This window comes from Oryzias melastigma, linkage group LG16 (assembly GCF_002922805.2).
Source record: "Oryzias melastigma strain HK-1 linkage group LG16, ASM292280v2, whole genome shotgun sequence".
Lineage (NCBI taxonomy): Eukaryota > Metazoa > Chordata > Actinopteri > Beloniformes > Adrianichthyidae > Oryzias > Oryzias melastigma.
The window spans coordinates 24,469,149-24,484,719 of record NC_050527.1 but is presented as its reverse complement, the minus strand read 5'-3'; the positions used below and the strand labels follow the sequence as shown (position 1 = coordinate 24,484,719).

The window sequence follows — 15,571 nt, the reverse complement described above, 5'->3', positions numbered from 1 at the left end:
CCTCTCCAGGGTGTGTGGGGGGGGCACAGGCCTGTAAACAACCACAGCCCGAGCGTCCGCACAAATCAATGCTGAAGAGTTTCACGGCCATAACGGAAAAAAAGCAGAAATAACCGTGTCGGTTCTGGTTGGAGAGTCTGAGCTCCCTCAAGGATTTGCCAACTGTGAGACATCAAGCAAGACGGACGGTTTTAATGTTGTCCCACTTTTTAACAGACAGAGGCCTTAAAGTTGCTCTGAGAGGAAATGTTTGCAGATGCTGAATGTCCGTTCAAACCGACCTATCACCCGATACCGGTTGAAGATTAGAACCGGACAGGGACCGGATCACCGGCTCACCAGCAACTGTCTGCATCTTTGTGGAGGTTTATAGTTTGGGTGCAGATGTTCACTGTTGGTCACATGGTATTGTTAGCAGCAACCAGGTTTGCATTTAAATGTTAAATGAATCATTTATCATTTCTATAAACACTAAAGTGATTTCGGCTTGTTTTTAGGAAGTGCTTGAAGCTTTGCAAAGATGTAATAAGTCTTATCAGAGGAAGCAGACACAAATATCATAACAGGATTAAAACAGAAGAGTCTGAAGCTATGACTCGTAAACAAAACTACTTTCAGAACAAAGATTTGATCACATGCAAAACAAGAGGAGGGTGGCATGTTGGTAGAAGGGGTCATGAACCACAGACACCCCGAGAGCAAACGGCTGTCATCAGTTCAGTCAGACGTTCACTGCTCCTGCTCATGAATCAATCAGTGAAAACAGGTTTGTTGTTGAATCATGGGAAAAGTGTTGGAAAATTTAATGAAGGCATTCCCAAAAACTTGAAGAGATGGACGAAAGGTTGATAGACAGACAGAAGACAAACACATGCCCAAGTAGACGGACTAATAAAGTGTTAGGCCAAATCTAAATTCTTCCTCTAAGGCTTCTCCCTACCCCTCCGACTGCAGGGGCATTTGCAGGGATAAAGATGTCTGAAATTGTTTATTTAAGGGTAAGCCGTAGGGACATGACTGTATATCCCTCCGCCGCAAGGATGTTTTGCATCATGCTGCGCCGCGGAGGGGAAACACATTTCTTAATGTGAATGTGCTCTGAAGCAAAGAAGTTTACATTTAAATACAAGTAATGAATATTTGCTTTAGCATGACCTTTTTACAGTTATTAAAAACAATGTTATGTATTTTCCGAGCCCCGACAGCTATGCGTTAAAGTTGATGACCGGCGAATAATAAGGAGATCATCGAGGGGAAGTGTTGTCCGACTTCTAAGACGCTATTTTCCCATAGCTCTCTGCTTGGAGGGTTAAATGTAGGGGTAGGGAGAAGCTGTAGTGGTAGGGGAAGAACTGTTTTGGCTTTAGTCACACGTACGTATGATGTTCGACTCTGCAGGATTTTAGGTGGAGGATTGTAGAGAGGAGCCGCCATCTTGAAAGGGAACACGAGTGTGTATTTGAGTTCCCTTGAGGCTCGTACAGCCACCTCATTTCTACCAGACCGATAAGTTCCCGCCTTAACAGTATGCTTAACGGTGCCGGTGTTGTGGCGTGACAACAGCGTGGACACAATGTGCACTCCTTTTTTTTCTCTATGTGACTTAAAAAGACTGGACATCTCTCTTTGATCCCCCATTCTGCCCCAGAAGGAAGGGGAGGGGCTTCTCACACAGCATGGACTCTCGCACATTTCTCTGTTGACAAGTGACGACAAACACCCACAGATGGCGGAGCAGCTACAAGCAAAAAGGTCCAAAGTGTGTCTATATTTTTTCAATGTCTCCGATGTAACAAACGTGGCTGTAAGGGCGATAACACCAGTAACCTGTCAAAACACTGTGGTTAAAAAAAAAAAAACCTGATTCTAGCGAAAAAGCAGCATTTTCATCGTCCAAGTGCGATGTCTAGCGCTGCTGGTCTTTCTCTATTTTACTCTATTTAAACACGTAGTTGTAGAAGCTAATCTTGCTTTAATAGTTCTGGTATCGCCTGTCCGTCCTGGGATAGGATCTCTCCGTCATGTGGGCATCCCTAAGGTTTCTTCTTTTGTCCTGACTCAGGTTGTTTTTTTTTTTTTTAGGAGTTTTTCTTTACAGGGAGGGAGGGTCTAAGGGCAGGGATAACCAGTTTTATTTAGTCTTTAGATATTCTTCATATTTTATGACTAATTTTCTGTATCTGTAAAATTACCTGCATGAAGCCCAATGAGGCAAAATTTCCTTTGTGATTTTGGGATATACTGTATAAATAAAATTGAATTTAATTTTTTCAACAGGTATGTATGCTAGCGGTACACACGCGGAGCACGTGACTAAAGAGTTGTTTATAAAAAATAAATGAAAGAAAGGAAAATAAATACAGCAACCAGCTTTGTAAAAACAATGATCATTTATTAACAGGCTGAATTTTCATTTTGTGCCTCATTAATAATATCCCCCCCCCCCCATATAAAATGTAACATTAATTAAAATACAACATTGTGAATTTTTATTTCTATTTAAATAGAGGAGGCTATTTGGTATAATCTACATTTTAGTTCTTCATTGCACTGTTTATCTAAAAAGTATTTTATTACAAAGATATGTTAGTATTTTTTTATAATTTTTTTTTACTATTGCAAAGGATTTTAAACTAATATTTTGTGCTTTAATTGCTCTAAATTAAAAGGTTTTTATGTACATAGTTTGCTATTTTTCTCCTCTTTCCTTGTTTTCACACAGAAAAGTATCAATAAGAATATCGGATCGATAAGCAGTAGCATCGCTAAAATCTTAACGATTCCTATCCCTGCAGGCCTAATAAGCTCCTTGTGGCGTTTTTTTGCAGGATTTGGGAAGATTCATACACCTGCTAAGTTGAAGGGATAATTTTTGTATTTTTAAGTTTTGTTTCTTCATAATCCAGTTTTTTATATCTCCATGTTCAGGGTTGTTTACATGCAGGCGTGTTTCCACCCATACGTTAATGTCTTAAGCAGCGTCTCACTTTGTCACTTCCTGTTTCCTTCTTAAAATGAACTTGTACTTTATTACTCAGTAATCCGCTCAGTGGAGGTGGAGCTCAGCTTCATCCTGAAACACCAGTTTTAACGAGACTCGATCCTTTTTTCCTAAAACGTCATCGTTTAATCTCTGCTGCACGATTCCTCGTACCAGCTTCCCCGCCTTTCAGCTCTGAGACACACTCGGTGTAATTCACATTTCCTCAAACAAATGAATTCTAAGCGCCTCGAGCCGCCTGTGCTCACATTAATCAGAGTTTTTTTTTTACGCTGTAACTCTGCGTGTCTTGTGCCAGAGTGTGTTAGGGAAAAATACATACTAATGTCATTTTAAACAACACAGTGTCTGTTCCAACACAGAATCACAAAAAACAACATTTCTCTGGATGAAATCTTGGGTTCAGCATCCACTTGACACTAAATTACTTTGATGAGTGTGTAAGACTGTGTTTCTGAGATGTATTAGGCAAATCTTGTGCTGATGATGAACGAGTTTCATTTTTGACCAAAGGAAACTCAATATACTTATAAATTATGGTGGTTATAACCTAGAGAAAGGAGCTCTAAAGCTGCATTTGTTAATAAAGCTTTTGCTGCTGACGGTTTCTTAAGATTTGCTGCAGTTTAGACCTCAGGTGCACACTCGGTCATCCCTATTTTCTCAGTAGCTTCCTCGCTGCAGCACAGCAAAGAAAGAGAAGAGAAAAATCAAACCCTTTCATTCTCAGAAACAGAGAGTCTCTTGTCATCCTCATAAGTGCAGGTCTCTTTGGGATTCGGTGCTCTGCTCTGCTGTCTGGAGAATAAACGTCTGTGAGTTTGCACTCATATTTGTTATTAATACACAACCTTCTGCCATTTTTGGAAGGCTGCTGAGCGTGAAGCTTTGTTATCTCTGGAGCTTCACTTTGGGCACAGTAGCAGTCGGGAGCTCGCTGTCTGTCAGCTCGCGCCGCGGTTCAGTGTGGGGGCACAGAGACCAGGCTTGCTCATTCGCTGTTGAGTCGTATTTACTCACTGGATTTATACATTTCAAAACCCAGCCTCTGGCTTAAAGGCTTCAGGAAACAGATGATCCTGTTATTTCAAACACTGGCGGTTTTCGGTCTTTCCAGGTTTTAAGTATCCCGGCGATGGACATGATCCGCTGGCCTGACTCACTTTCAGAGCTGCCAGTTCAGCAGAGAGGCAGAAATACAGCTAGCTTGAGGGGGGGGGGGAGGTCATGTTAGATGAAGTCGTGCATTAAGCTTCTGAACAAGCGTTTACCATAAAGTTTTCACGGTCAAGCTCAAACGGGGAAATCCAAATTTGAGAAAGTCTTACCTATCCAAACATCGTTCCCGAACCAGGAGAGGTTCTTCTGTGAGCTGTCATAGTAACCGATCTTCTTATAACTGCCACCTATTGGAGGAAAATGGCGTCATTTCAACGTGTCTGCCAGTATTACAAACAATTAAACCACAGAACAAAAAGGTGAAAGAACAGAGGGGTTAAATCTGCTCATACAAGGGAACATCAAGGTTGGGCAAAGGCGAATAAAAAAAATGCTTATGTTGCAGCCTCGACCAAGAATACTGATGAGGTCCAAGAATGATCCAGGGATTCCAGTCAGGTCTCATTTCAAATTACTTTGACAAAGCAGAAGGAAACAGGAGACCCAACGTGGGGCTAAAGCAGCCAGATTATAAATTCTCTTCCTTCAGGACGCCAATGACAACAGAGGCAGGAAATAATCCTCCACCTTATCCTGTGCAGGAAAACTCATTAAGCTGCTGGTGACAAATAGGATGTCATCTAAAACAAAGGCTTGTGCCCAATTAGAAGCCAGCCTGGAGTCGCTGTGTTCCAGCACGTGCAGTTACAGCACACGGAGGGCTGCTAGGCTGCTCTGAAAGGAAGGCTGCTCAGCAATCAATACTCCATCAGAAAAATCTGTCTGTGACATTTATTGTTGCCCGCGGAATGTAGTGGGAGGGGTGGGGATGGGGGGCTCACCTTGCAGTTGCTCGATGAGGGTCATTGCCATCCTGGAACCCTGAGCGTCAAACACCACCTGGCCCTGAGGTGGAGATGAGGAAGAGGCTGTCAGGTCACAGACTTACAACCAGGAGTGCAGCAGGTCTGTGGACCCTCCTGATGAAACATGTTTGCCGCACATTCGTTTCAGTTGAGACTAACGTGAGCAGACATGGCGGTTCCTCAGAGCTGCACTGAACCATGGGAATGGAAGTCCACAGACATTTGAGATGAGAAACCCTCCCAAAGATCTTGAGTTCGCTCACTCAGGTGCCCAAAAGGAACCAGGAGCTTCAGACCAGAACATGAATAGACATAAGCTAAAACGTTTGTCCCTGTCAGAGGCGCCTCAGGAGGCCATGAGGTCGTTACAAAGAGGAGAAATGATCTAATTGTTATGAAAGATGTTATGAAAACCTGTGGAGGAAAATCTTTACTCAGAAACAAAAGGATGGAGTGAAAACAGAGATACGGTCCATTAGCAAACAAACTGCTTAGAACCAGCTTGAACCAACAGCAATTACCAGGAGAGTTTACTTTAAATTGTCTGGATCCCATTCCTTTTAATTGTCACAGCGCTCTGCCTTATACATACATTTGCTGCACAACACCGGTCCAAAAAAGGGTTAATAAACCTGCCGGTTCCCGTCGCTATTGTCTGAAGTTTTTTAGCTTCATTGCTACATGGTAGCATTGACTGTTGTAGATCTCATTTGCAGTCCATGAAAGACACAGGTGATGTTGAGAGATCCGGTTTATTGATTTTGAGGAGCTCAACAAAAATCATCGCTAATCCCGTCTCCATGTTTGGGTTCATGAAATCATTCAGAGACTCTCCCAGGAGCAGAGTCTGAATGATGGCCGCTTTCAGCTGTATTCCTATCTCTCTTTGATAATTTATTGTCAAACCACATCAATCTGAGGAGGATCAAACACAAATATAAATAAAATGAGATAACCCTTTTAACCATTGTCTTCATACAGATAAGAAAAATCTCATCATCAAACTCAGGAGGAGAACGATCAGATCAGATTCTCCTTCACGTTGTTTTTGGGCTCTACCTGCATCACAGGCCAAAGCGGAGTTCCCGATTTGTTGACATGAAACAAATTCCACAATATGCCAAAGTTCAGACATTTGAACTCTGAAAACATTAAATTACTATGTTGCGCCTTATTCTCAAAATGCGGTGCAGGACCTCTGATATCATCTGTACATTTACTTACAGAAACTGATTGCCCCGAAATTAAGTCTGGTGTGAACAGAGCTTTACAGCCAATGATCTCTGTGACGTCACATGTTACATTCATCATTTGAAATAAAGATTTTAAGCAATTTCAATAAGGAAGAGATTAAATTACATCGATATATACTGTATATAATAATATATTACTTTTGGCGCACTAAAGAACTTTTTAGGAAATACAAGTTATTCTCGCGAGCTCCTTCTCCAACCTGGAAGTAAGATGCCTTGATTGCTAAACCAGCACCTCTCATTCCTTGTGACATTTCCAGACGTCTTCCTATAGCCCGCAGAAATCTGCATTTCGCTAACAAAAACAAATAGCATCCGAACTTGTTCATAGAAGAGGAGAGTGTGTTGCTGATCACCACCAGCTCTGCGGAGAAAGTGGGTGATTGTGTTAGCCTGGGAGCCGAGCTAACAGAGCAGACTCTTCCTGGAAGGGGCTGTTACTCACTTGTCTACAACACAATGGGAGAACCCGCTCGTTTTTGGGGGTTGGGAGGGGCTGGTGCTCAGAGCGCAGGTTTTTAGAGGAACACTCGGGCATGCATGAACGGAGCAAAAATACTGCTTTATGGGTGTTTTTCATGAGTAATCAACATTTAATACTCCCAAAAAAGTTGATTTTACATGATATAGGCCCTATAAATGTACTGATATTTATATCTGCATTCTAGACTGTTCTCTAGCCCTCCTCCACCCTATTATCCACCAGGAACAGTCCTTTGTCATGGTCTGGCCCTTAACAGCCATAAGCGTTCAAGCGCTTCATCAGTGATCCAAGCGTATCCTATTAGCACGCCAGACGTCATCGGCCCAGAGCCTGACCGCCAAAGATTATGGACCTATTTCATGCATATCACTAATAAATCTTTCCTAGCATTCCATCAGCAAAGACATGACGGACGGACGGACAGATCCTCACAGCACAGAGCCTCTGCATGTCTGCATCGCTGGTTTCTGCCTCACATGAGCGACATCCTTCAAAGCGTCTCAGAGGCATGTTAATCCTCCACCTACTTGACTGACTGATGAGCAGCAGTGGCTTCATGTGTCGCTGTTGTGATCACATGTTCCCATCTCTCTCAGTGAGGAAAGAACGCAAAGACACGAGTATGAAAGGAGCATCTCCTTTAGAAGTTTACCACCATCAAAGGGTCAGCGTGAATGTTCAAAAGATGCGTTTTTATGCCGCCTCCACCGTCTGTGGATCCAGATGCTCCAAAACCTTTCCCTGCTGATCCCACACACCAGCAGCTGCAACCTTTACTTTACTGGATGACAGTTCAGCCTTTAATGCATCGGCTCAGGGAGGACACCTGAGAGGCGAACTGACCTTTCAAAAGGAACTAAAAAAACAAAAGTGTGATTTAACCCACAGCAAATAAATTAGCATAAAATATGCAGCATCCTTTTCACCGGACTCACCGAAACCCCTTCAAAGGAGCTGGTGTTGAGCGCTCTGTAGATCTCAGATGTGATGTCGTGGTTGTTGTAGTTGAAGTCCTCCAGGCGTCGACCTTTGGCCTTAAGAGGTGCCACGGTCTTGTTGAGGGCGAGAGCCAGAGCCCACACCGCGTCATAGGCTAAAGGGGCTTCTTGAAACCCACCGGTCTCCTCCGGGTTCTTCCCCCCCAGGCGGGACATCAAGGCAGCAAGAAACTCCTGCGACGTCTGATGGAAGAGAGAACAAGAAGATGTGAAGGGAGAGCTGCAGATGTTTGAGTCTGTCTTTTGTTTTAGAAAAGATTCTGAGAAATAAATTCCCAGGCTGCTGCAGGTGTTTACAACGTCTGAACATTTTCCAGAGCATTTTTCAGCAGAATGGCCTCATGCCCAGAAACCCTTTCTGACCGAGTGCACGTCGGATCTGTGCACAAAGTGTGCAGCTAAACATTCTCAGGCCTTTTTCTAAAGGCAGAGTAATAAATGAGTTTTGACTCTGTGAGTTTTCTGTCCAAAGATTGGTACTTCCATCAGCCATGTGTCAAACTGCGGTCCTTTTATGTAGCACTCCAGCTAAACCCTTTTTTCATTTTCTTGGATGTGAAGGAAGTGGGCAGCTTTGATATACGAGCCGCTCGGGCCTCCCCGCTGCAGAAGGAACCTGAGCTTTCCAAAGTTTTTCCTGACAGAAACGGCCCTCGGCGTTCAGAGAGGTGCCAGCTCAGCTAACTGCTGCCGGGTGACATTTGGTCAAATATGCTGCTCGAAGAGTCCGATGAGAAATTTGGAAAAAATCCATCGAGAAATTGTGAAGGTGGAGCCTGCAGGTGATTAGCTTTGTTCAGAAAATGATCAAACACTGACGTGAACAGCAAGATTGCAGTTTGTAAATGTCACTCAAGCAACAACGAAGAACATGTTTATCCAGCCTGATGAGGGAGTGGAGGACTCACTGTTCTGAAAGCAATAACGAACTAAAAGTATGTGACGGAGTTCAGAAATGAAATGTGTCTTTCTTATCACAAACAAAAACTGGAACTTTAAAAAAAATCTCCCCAGTTCTGGTACATGTAAGTCCAAAAACGCTTGGATGAAGCATTTTTGTTTTAGGCAGAAATCTGAAGAATCAGCTGTGAGTTATTTACCTTTAAATAAAAAGAAAGAATTAACTTTCTTTTGCTGACTAGAGCAGTAACTCCAAAGAGGGAAAACACAAAGCTCCACACAAGTTTTTCTAGCAGCTTGACCTTTAGAGAGAGACCCAGATCAGTACAACAGCCCATCTACATGCCTGAGGGGCATTGTGGGCTTTGACGGTCCACTCTGTATCTAGACTTGGTTCTGAAGCCAAGCAGGAAATCAAATTGTGCTTGTTTTTATCTATCCCAGAAGAAAACATATTTACAAGAGAAAATAACAGATCTTTGGTCCGTTTATAATAAAACATCATGGGTTCAGCTATACCTTGCAGGCAGTAGACAGAGTTCATTAGGATCAAAACATTTTTTTGTTGGAATCTGGTGGAGTTTTGAAACACCCCATAATAAGATATTAATTAGGCTGAATAGGTTTTTTTAAAACTTCAGTCATTAAGACTCCAAAACTCGAACTTGTCAGAAATGTTTTACAGGATTTCTGAATTAGTGGGGAGGTTTTGCGATCATGGACATATCTTAACTGGATTGACGATCTCTGAGAAAAACTCAGAGGACTGTGAACCCCACAAAACCAGAACTGAAGCAAGTCGGTCATGTTGACATGTAGACTAAAAGACAGCAAAAAGGAAAATGTGAGTATGGAGGCGACTATCCTGAGGAGACGATGGGTTCAGTTTGTTCATGTCACACATCTGTCTAATCAGTAATCCATTCAGTAGTTTTGTGACTTTATCTCTTTTTGGAGAAACAGTGAAAGAAAGAAACAACTTTACTTCATAGGAGTGGATAAACTTGAGGGCAGAAAAAGAGGGTTCAAAAAAGGGGCTCAAGCTCCTCCTCAATCAAGAGAGCAGGTGAGCTGGTGAATCTCAAACCTTTCACCCAGGTGTTGCTATTAACCAATAAAAAGGGTGGAATATTTAAAACGAAAAAGTCAACAAGAAAACTTTTTTTTTTACTTCATTTTGGCTCTTATAGTGAGATTTGTTTATATCAACCATGATTTCAATATTCTACTACTCAAAAAAAGACCATATAAAAAGTTTTACACATTTTTACACATTAAATTTCCATTCCAATCATCTTTTGATCTATTTTTAAATCATAACTAATGGTATTTAATTATTAGATTAGATATGATTTATTTAAAGCAATCAAAAAGAAAAAAAAGTGAATGTCAAACACAGGATAACTAAACATTAAGAGATTGCCTGAAAGGGAGTGGGAGGAAGCGAACTTATATAATCCCACCCCGACTTGACCATACAATTATCATTATCCAGTTTGTAACTGATCAGATATTTCCACACGTCTGCTCATGATCCGGAAAAAAAAATGATTATCCTGGGTTGTTTTCTAGAACATAGTTTCTGCAGAGCGGCAAGGATTGATCAGAATTCTCCTCTGAGTTGCGGAGGGCTGCCTGCGCAGAATAAGCTGACCCCCATTTCCCATCATCCCTTTGTTTACGCTCTCTCCTGCTAGCTTACAGCTACCCACATCCCCAAGCTAACATTACCGGTGCAACAAAACTGGCGAGCAAGATGGGAGCCATCCAGACGTGCAGTTTTGAGCCAGATTATAACTTAGACGAGGAAAATGAAAACTATATGTGGATGCATCAGAATGGAATGTGGCAAACCAGTTTTGAGTGTTTTTTTTCTTTCATCTATTCTTGATTCACAATGATTTGAATAAAGAAACAATCAAAAATGCTGTTTTTTTAGCTTAATTTTCTTAAAATATGTCCTTCATCATCAGAAAAATGCCACAGGAAAAAGTTAAAAACACCAAAAAAACTACTTTTCATGAGAGTGGCTCTTTAAAGTCAATGGGTAAAACGTTCCTTTCTGACACCAACTTCCTTCCAGAAGTCAAAAAAAGAACTGCAACATTTGATTTTTCCAGGTTTGCTTCAAAATAGTGAATAGAAATCAGGAGTGCATGGGAAAACTGGATTGTTTGAGTTATTATGAAAACTCCTGCAAGAATGTAATTTTTTTGCTAACAGTTGTAGCTAAGTAAAATACAAGCGCAGAGAAAATTTAGGAAGAAAGCTCCGTTTCCACTGATAACAAAATCCTCTTAATCTGTGTGTTTATATGTGTTACCGGTGAGGTGTGAAAGAAATAAAAGTTTAATTTAAACATTCCTTCCTCAAAAAGCAGGTTTTTTTCAGTTTTTATTAAACACCAATCATTACCTTCCACTCCTCATCAAAGCGCCTCTGTGATTTTCTTCAGACTAATCGGGCCGACACACCTCCGGTTCAATCATGTCCAATTATCAAGCTGAAACATCCCTGCCTTTCAGCGGTTCGGTCTGCTCACTGGAAACTGGCTGACAGTGTTGCTGAGCGCGCACGGCCGGCATTCAGGCTTATCTAACTCCATCCAACTTCAGATTTATGAGACAGAATTGAAAGAAAAGTGACTAAAATCAGAAGGTCTCTGTGTAATTTTATCAGCCGTCGAGCAGCACATCAGCAGCTGGATCAGCAGGTAGCGGCAGCTGCTTTATGAATACAAACTACACCTGCTGATGGAGCGAAAGGAAGGGAGAGGAAAACGCTGAACGGGAGACGGGTAAACAAGACAAATGAAATGATGATCCACAAGCGTTCAGCAGAGCCACAGAAGGTTAAACAAAGGGAGAGATGCAGTGTGGAGAAGACGGAATAAGAGGATTAGAGCTGGAAAACACGGAGAAATGACAGAAACCTTAGCAGCTAAACAAGCTTCATGCAGAAAGATAAAGAAGGACGCTAAAAACCAGGAGCCACCTATACTTAAAGAGAATAATCCACAGCATTCTGAGCACATTAAATGGATCCAGGTCATGGATAGTTCACTGAAGATGTGCCATTAATGTTCTCACCTCTTAAGTTTTCTTAAAATACCTCACAGGGAATGAAACAGCTGAAAAAACACCAAGAGCTTAAACTGAACGACAAGAAAACTTTTTTGCTTCTCCTAAAAACTATTCTAGACTTACATTCTTTAAAAAAAGATCTACTTTTTACTGCATGCCTGAAAATGAAAATTTTCACAGCCAAGTTTCATTATCAAAAGTCGTTGAATGTGCCTCAGACAAAAACCTAAATCTCACTCGCAGCATGACTGCACACAAAGTCAAGAAAGATCTGTTTCAGATTCTCTCTGCACAGCAGGGGAGCAAAAAGAGGCTTCAAGACACATCTACAGAACAAAGAGGAAGATTCCCGAGCTTCCACGCTCGGCCCCACGCTAGAAACACCAAGAACGTAAATAAACACAGCAGAAGCTGAGCTTTCTAAGAAATAATCCCCTCTGGTTTCAAACATTGTCTCATTGATGCAGCAGTGGCTGCCTAGACGTGAAAAAGTGATTGTGATCCATTTTTACAGACCATGTTTGTGAATCTGATTAAAATGTCAGTGTTATTGTACAGAGAACACATGGATCTCCTTCTTAAGCCAGATTCTGAAATAAAAGTAACCAGAACCAGAACCGCAAGGTGGCTTACAGTGCTCTGCGGTCCAACTTCCAAAACAGTTTTTAGTTTAGTCTCCACTTCAGTTTCTAGTCCTACTTTTGAGTTTTATTCATGTAATTTTATGTTTCGTTATATTGGGTGTTATACGTTATTGAGCTTTTCTGTTAAAGGCATTCTGTGTATTTTATCATTTTGTCTTTACCAGTTTTATACCTGTAAAGCACTTAGACTCATTCTTGCATGAAAAACTGCTTTATAAATAAAGTTTGCTTTGACTCTAGAAACAAAAACTGACATTTCTGTAGTTATTTGAAGTGTAAAGAAATGTCATAAATGAAAATACAATTATTTGTGTAATGTCCTGCAATACCCAGTGTTAGTTAATTTACTTTTAAAAGTAATCCATTATTTTTACTTTAACTACTGGATGAAATTGTAATTAAATTGCTTTACTGGTTCCCTAATTTAAAAAGTAATTCAAAACTAATTTCTTTAGTTTTTTTTCTACTTACATGCAAATTCTGAAATGAATGAAACCAGTACTAACAAGGTTTTTTAGCATTAGCTTGTTCACTTCACCACATGGACATGATGTAAATGTACATTGCATAGCACATATGGCCGTGGAAAGCAGTTCATCTCCAGGGCATAACTTGCACTTAACTGAAATGTTTTTGTCTTGTTTTCAACAAATTGGAAATGATTTGATTATCTCCAGTTGCTGAATGCCCCGATGAATTTATCCATGTTTCCGCTTCCTTCATCTTACTTTGACCAATCTTCAACTCTGCATTAGTGCACATGTGTGTGCAAATGCGTCAGTTACTTTTTTTTCTGCATCCGTTTTGTTTTATTTAACCAGGAGAAGATGTCAGTGCCAACTGTTTACACAAAATAATTCGTTTTATTAGTCGCTGATGGTATCACTGCACCAAAATGTGAGTAATGAAGTAATGAGGGTTTCTATAGTCTTGCAATTGTAATTTAATTACCAAAATCTGAACTGTGATTTGCTACATTACTCCATTACTGACAAAAGTAACTAAATTACAGTAATTTGTTACTTTGTAATGAATTACCCACAACACAGGCAGTTATTATGAATGAGATATTTTTTTTATTCATCCTGTTAACTTCACAAAATGTTATCGTTACTAAAAGTAAAAGTGTTTTTACAGTGTTTTAATGTACTTTTACTATGAATCTGAATTTATTCGGAACGAGTGCAGGTGAAGGAGCTGAAACTGCTAATGATCATCATTTAAGAAGCTTTAACATTTTACTATAAACAAACTTTATTAACGTTTTATTTTACATTTAAAATTAAACGGGTTACAGTCTTTTAGATGACAGTTTAGCCAGCGTTCTGGGGAGAGTTTAAAAGTCTAAAAGCATCAAAGTCTGCTGGAGGCGACAACCACAGATCTGATGAACACAATTTGGCCAAACAAACCAACAGGGGATGCACTCTGTCCGTCTCCATCCAGTTATGGTTTAATCTCCCAGAGTTAATTCATGATTCAGCTTTGGACATTTCATTTTTTAATTCTATGACCATTTTCAATTTTTGTTTGTTTTGCATTTACCTTAAATTTGCACGATTTCTGTGGAAACTTCTTTCAAAGTTAGGCTTATAAAACTGTTGATCCTTTTTATAAGGAGGCAAACATTTGAATAAAATATTTGCTACAAAGACTTTGGCCATTACCACATTTAAATACTATCTCGAACAGCCTCTTCTGTGTACCTTCAGCTTAAGGTGGAATGTAAAAATATGCTCTTAAAACATGAAGCAGCTTTTCTGTTTCCATATGGATGGAAAGAGGCAGATAGGTGCAGGTAATCAAATGCAAGATTATGCAGTTTGCCGGTCTGTAGCATCCAGGTGTTTGTTGACATGATGCCAAAGATGAGAGACTCCAAATGCTTTAGAAAGATTTTTCCAACTTATTTAAGGTCTACAAGCAGAAACAGATAAGTTTAAATCCAAAAAAAGCTGAGCTGCAGGCCTCATTGAGCATGTTGATGCTGGAGTTCAGGACACAAAACCAATGAAACGGTTTCTCACCAAGTTGGAGACGCCACGGACAGTCTCCGGGTTCAGCATGACGATCTCTGTGGTCACGTGACCCTCCACGGCCTCCGCCATGTTCTCGGCGGTGCAGTTGATCGCCGGGTCTTTGATCTTGAACCAGTTGTCGGCATACCAGCCGATCAGGAACCAGACGTACTTCTTTCCATACAGCTTCTCCTTGTACACCTGCAGTTCAGGACGGGAGGGGGGGATGTAATGAGGTATTCCTGTTGCGTAACTGTCAGGTACGGACTTCTTTCAAACAGCTCATTACTGAGTTTCTGCTAACAGTCATGCCTGTTGGGGGAGATGGAGCAGAAACCCACCTCACAAAACACCTTCCTGGCTTCGGTCTCGTAGAAGAGCCCCACGATGATCCTGGCGTCCTGGCGCTGAAAGCAGTCATTGAGAGGCTTTTTCATTTGAAAGACGGAGGTTTTTATCTGGAAGCACAATGATCTGAGGTCCTGCTGCTTCACAGGACGGCACATGTTGCTGCTTCATAATTAACACGGTGCATTAATTTCCTAGATCCAATCAGCTCTATGCTAATGCGGCTTGCAGCAGAGGGAAAGGTGGGGGTACGGGGGGAGTCAACCAGCAGCTGAGGTGAATTTTTAATCAAAGTACCTTGAGGTTCTTGACAGCAACAGCCGGGTCGGTGAGGAAACTCTGACGAACGCTGATCTCGATGCCTGCCTCCTTCACCCTCTGCTCCAGATCATCCAGCGTCTGGCAGATGAAAGAGACGGACGGAGGGGAGACAGACGGCGAGGGAGGGGGGGGTTAGACCGGCAGCTGAACGCACAGAGAGGTGACAGGCTGAGATTACAGCAAGAGACAAAAGAAAGTCTGCAGGGAGGAAAAAACAAATAAAAGATCCTGCAGTTTATATGAGAAATGCCAGGAGAGTGATGGACACTCTGCTCATGTGTGATAAACAAGAGAGGCGGCGTGGGAGCGAGCGGGCCTTCAGACCAAAATGGAGACCAGAGAGGAACGCAAAGCCAGCACAGTCATTAACTTTCATTAGAGGAAACAAGGCAGCTTCCACGCCATCGACCGCCTTCCCTGAGAGAGATATGTTACCTGATCAATATTTCTCACAACCAATATTCTGACAAATGGCTTCAGACCCCCCCCCCCCCCCC

The 15,571-nt window shown here is 41.5% G+C and overlaps 1 protein-coding gene across 2 annotated transcripts in view; it reads right to left on the bottom strand.

Annotated features, from left to right (window-relative positions):
* Positions 1-15,571, bottom strand: part of gabbr1a (gamma-aminobutyric acid (GABA) B receptor, 1a) — a 136,439-nt gene that overhangs the window by 54,137 nt on the left and 66,731 nt on the right. For both annotated transcript variants that reach the window (XM_024258444.2, XM_024258445.2), the window contains 6 exons: positions 15,051-15,152; positions 14,747-14,812; positions 14,415-14,606; positions 7,698-7,943; positions 5,002-5,065; positions 4,330-4,407 (listed from right to left, as the gene is read on the bottom strand). In XM_024258444.2, the coding sequence (XP_024114212.1) occupies positions 4,330-4,407; positions 5,002-5,065; positions 7,698-7,943; positions 14,415-14,606; positions 14,747-14,812; positions 15,051-15,152 (748 nt within the window). The remainder of the gene's footprint in view (positions 1-4,329; positions 4,408-5,001; positions 5,066-7,697; positions 7,944-14,414; positions 14,607-14,746; positions 14,813-15,050; positions 15,153-15,571) is intronic.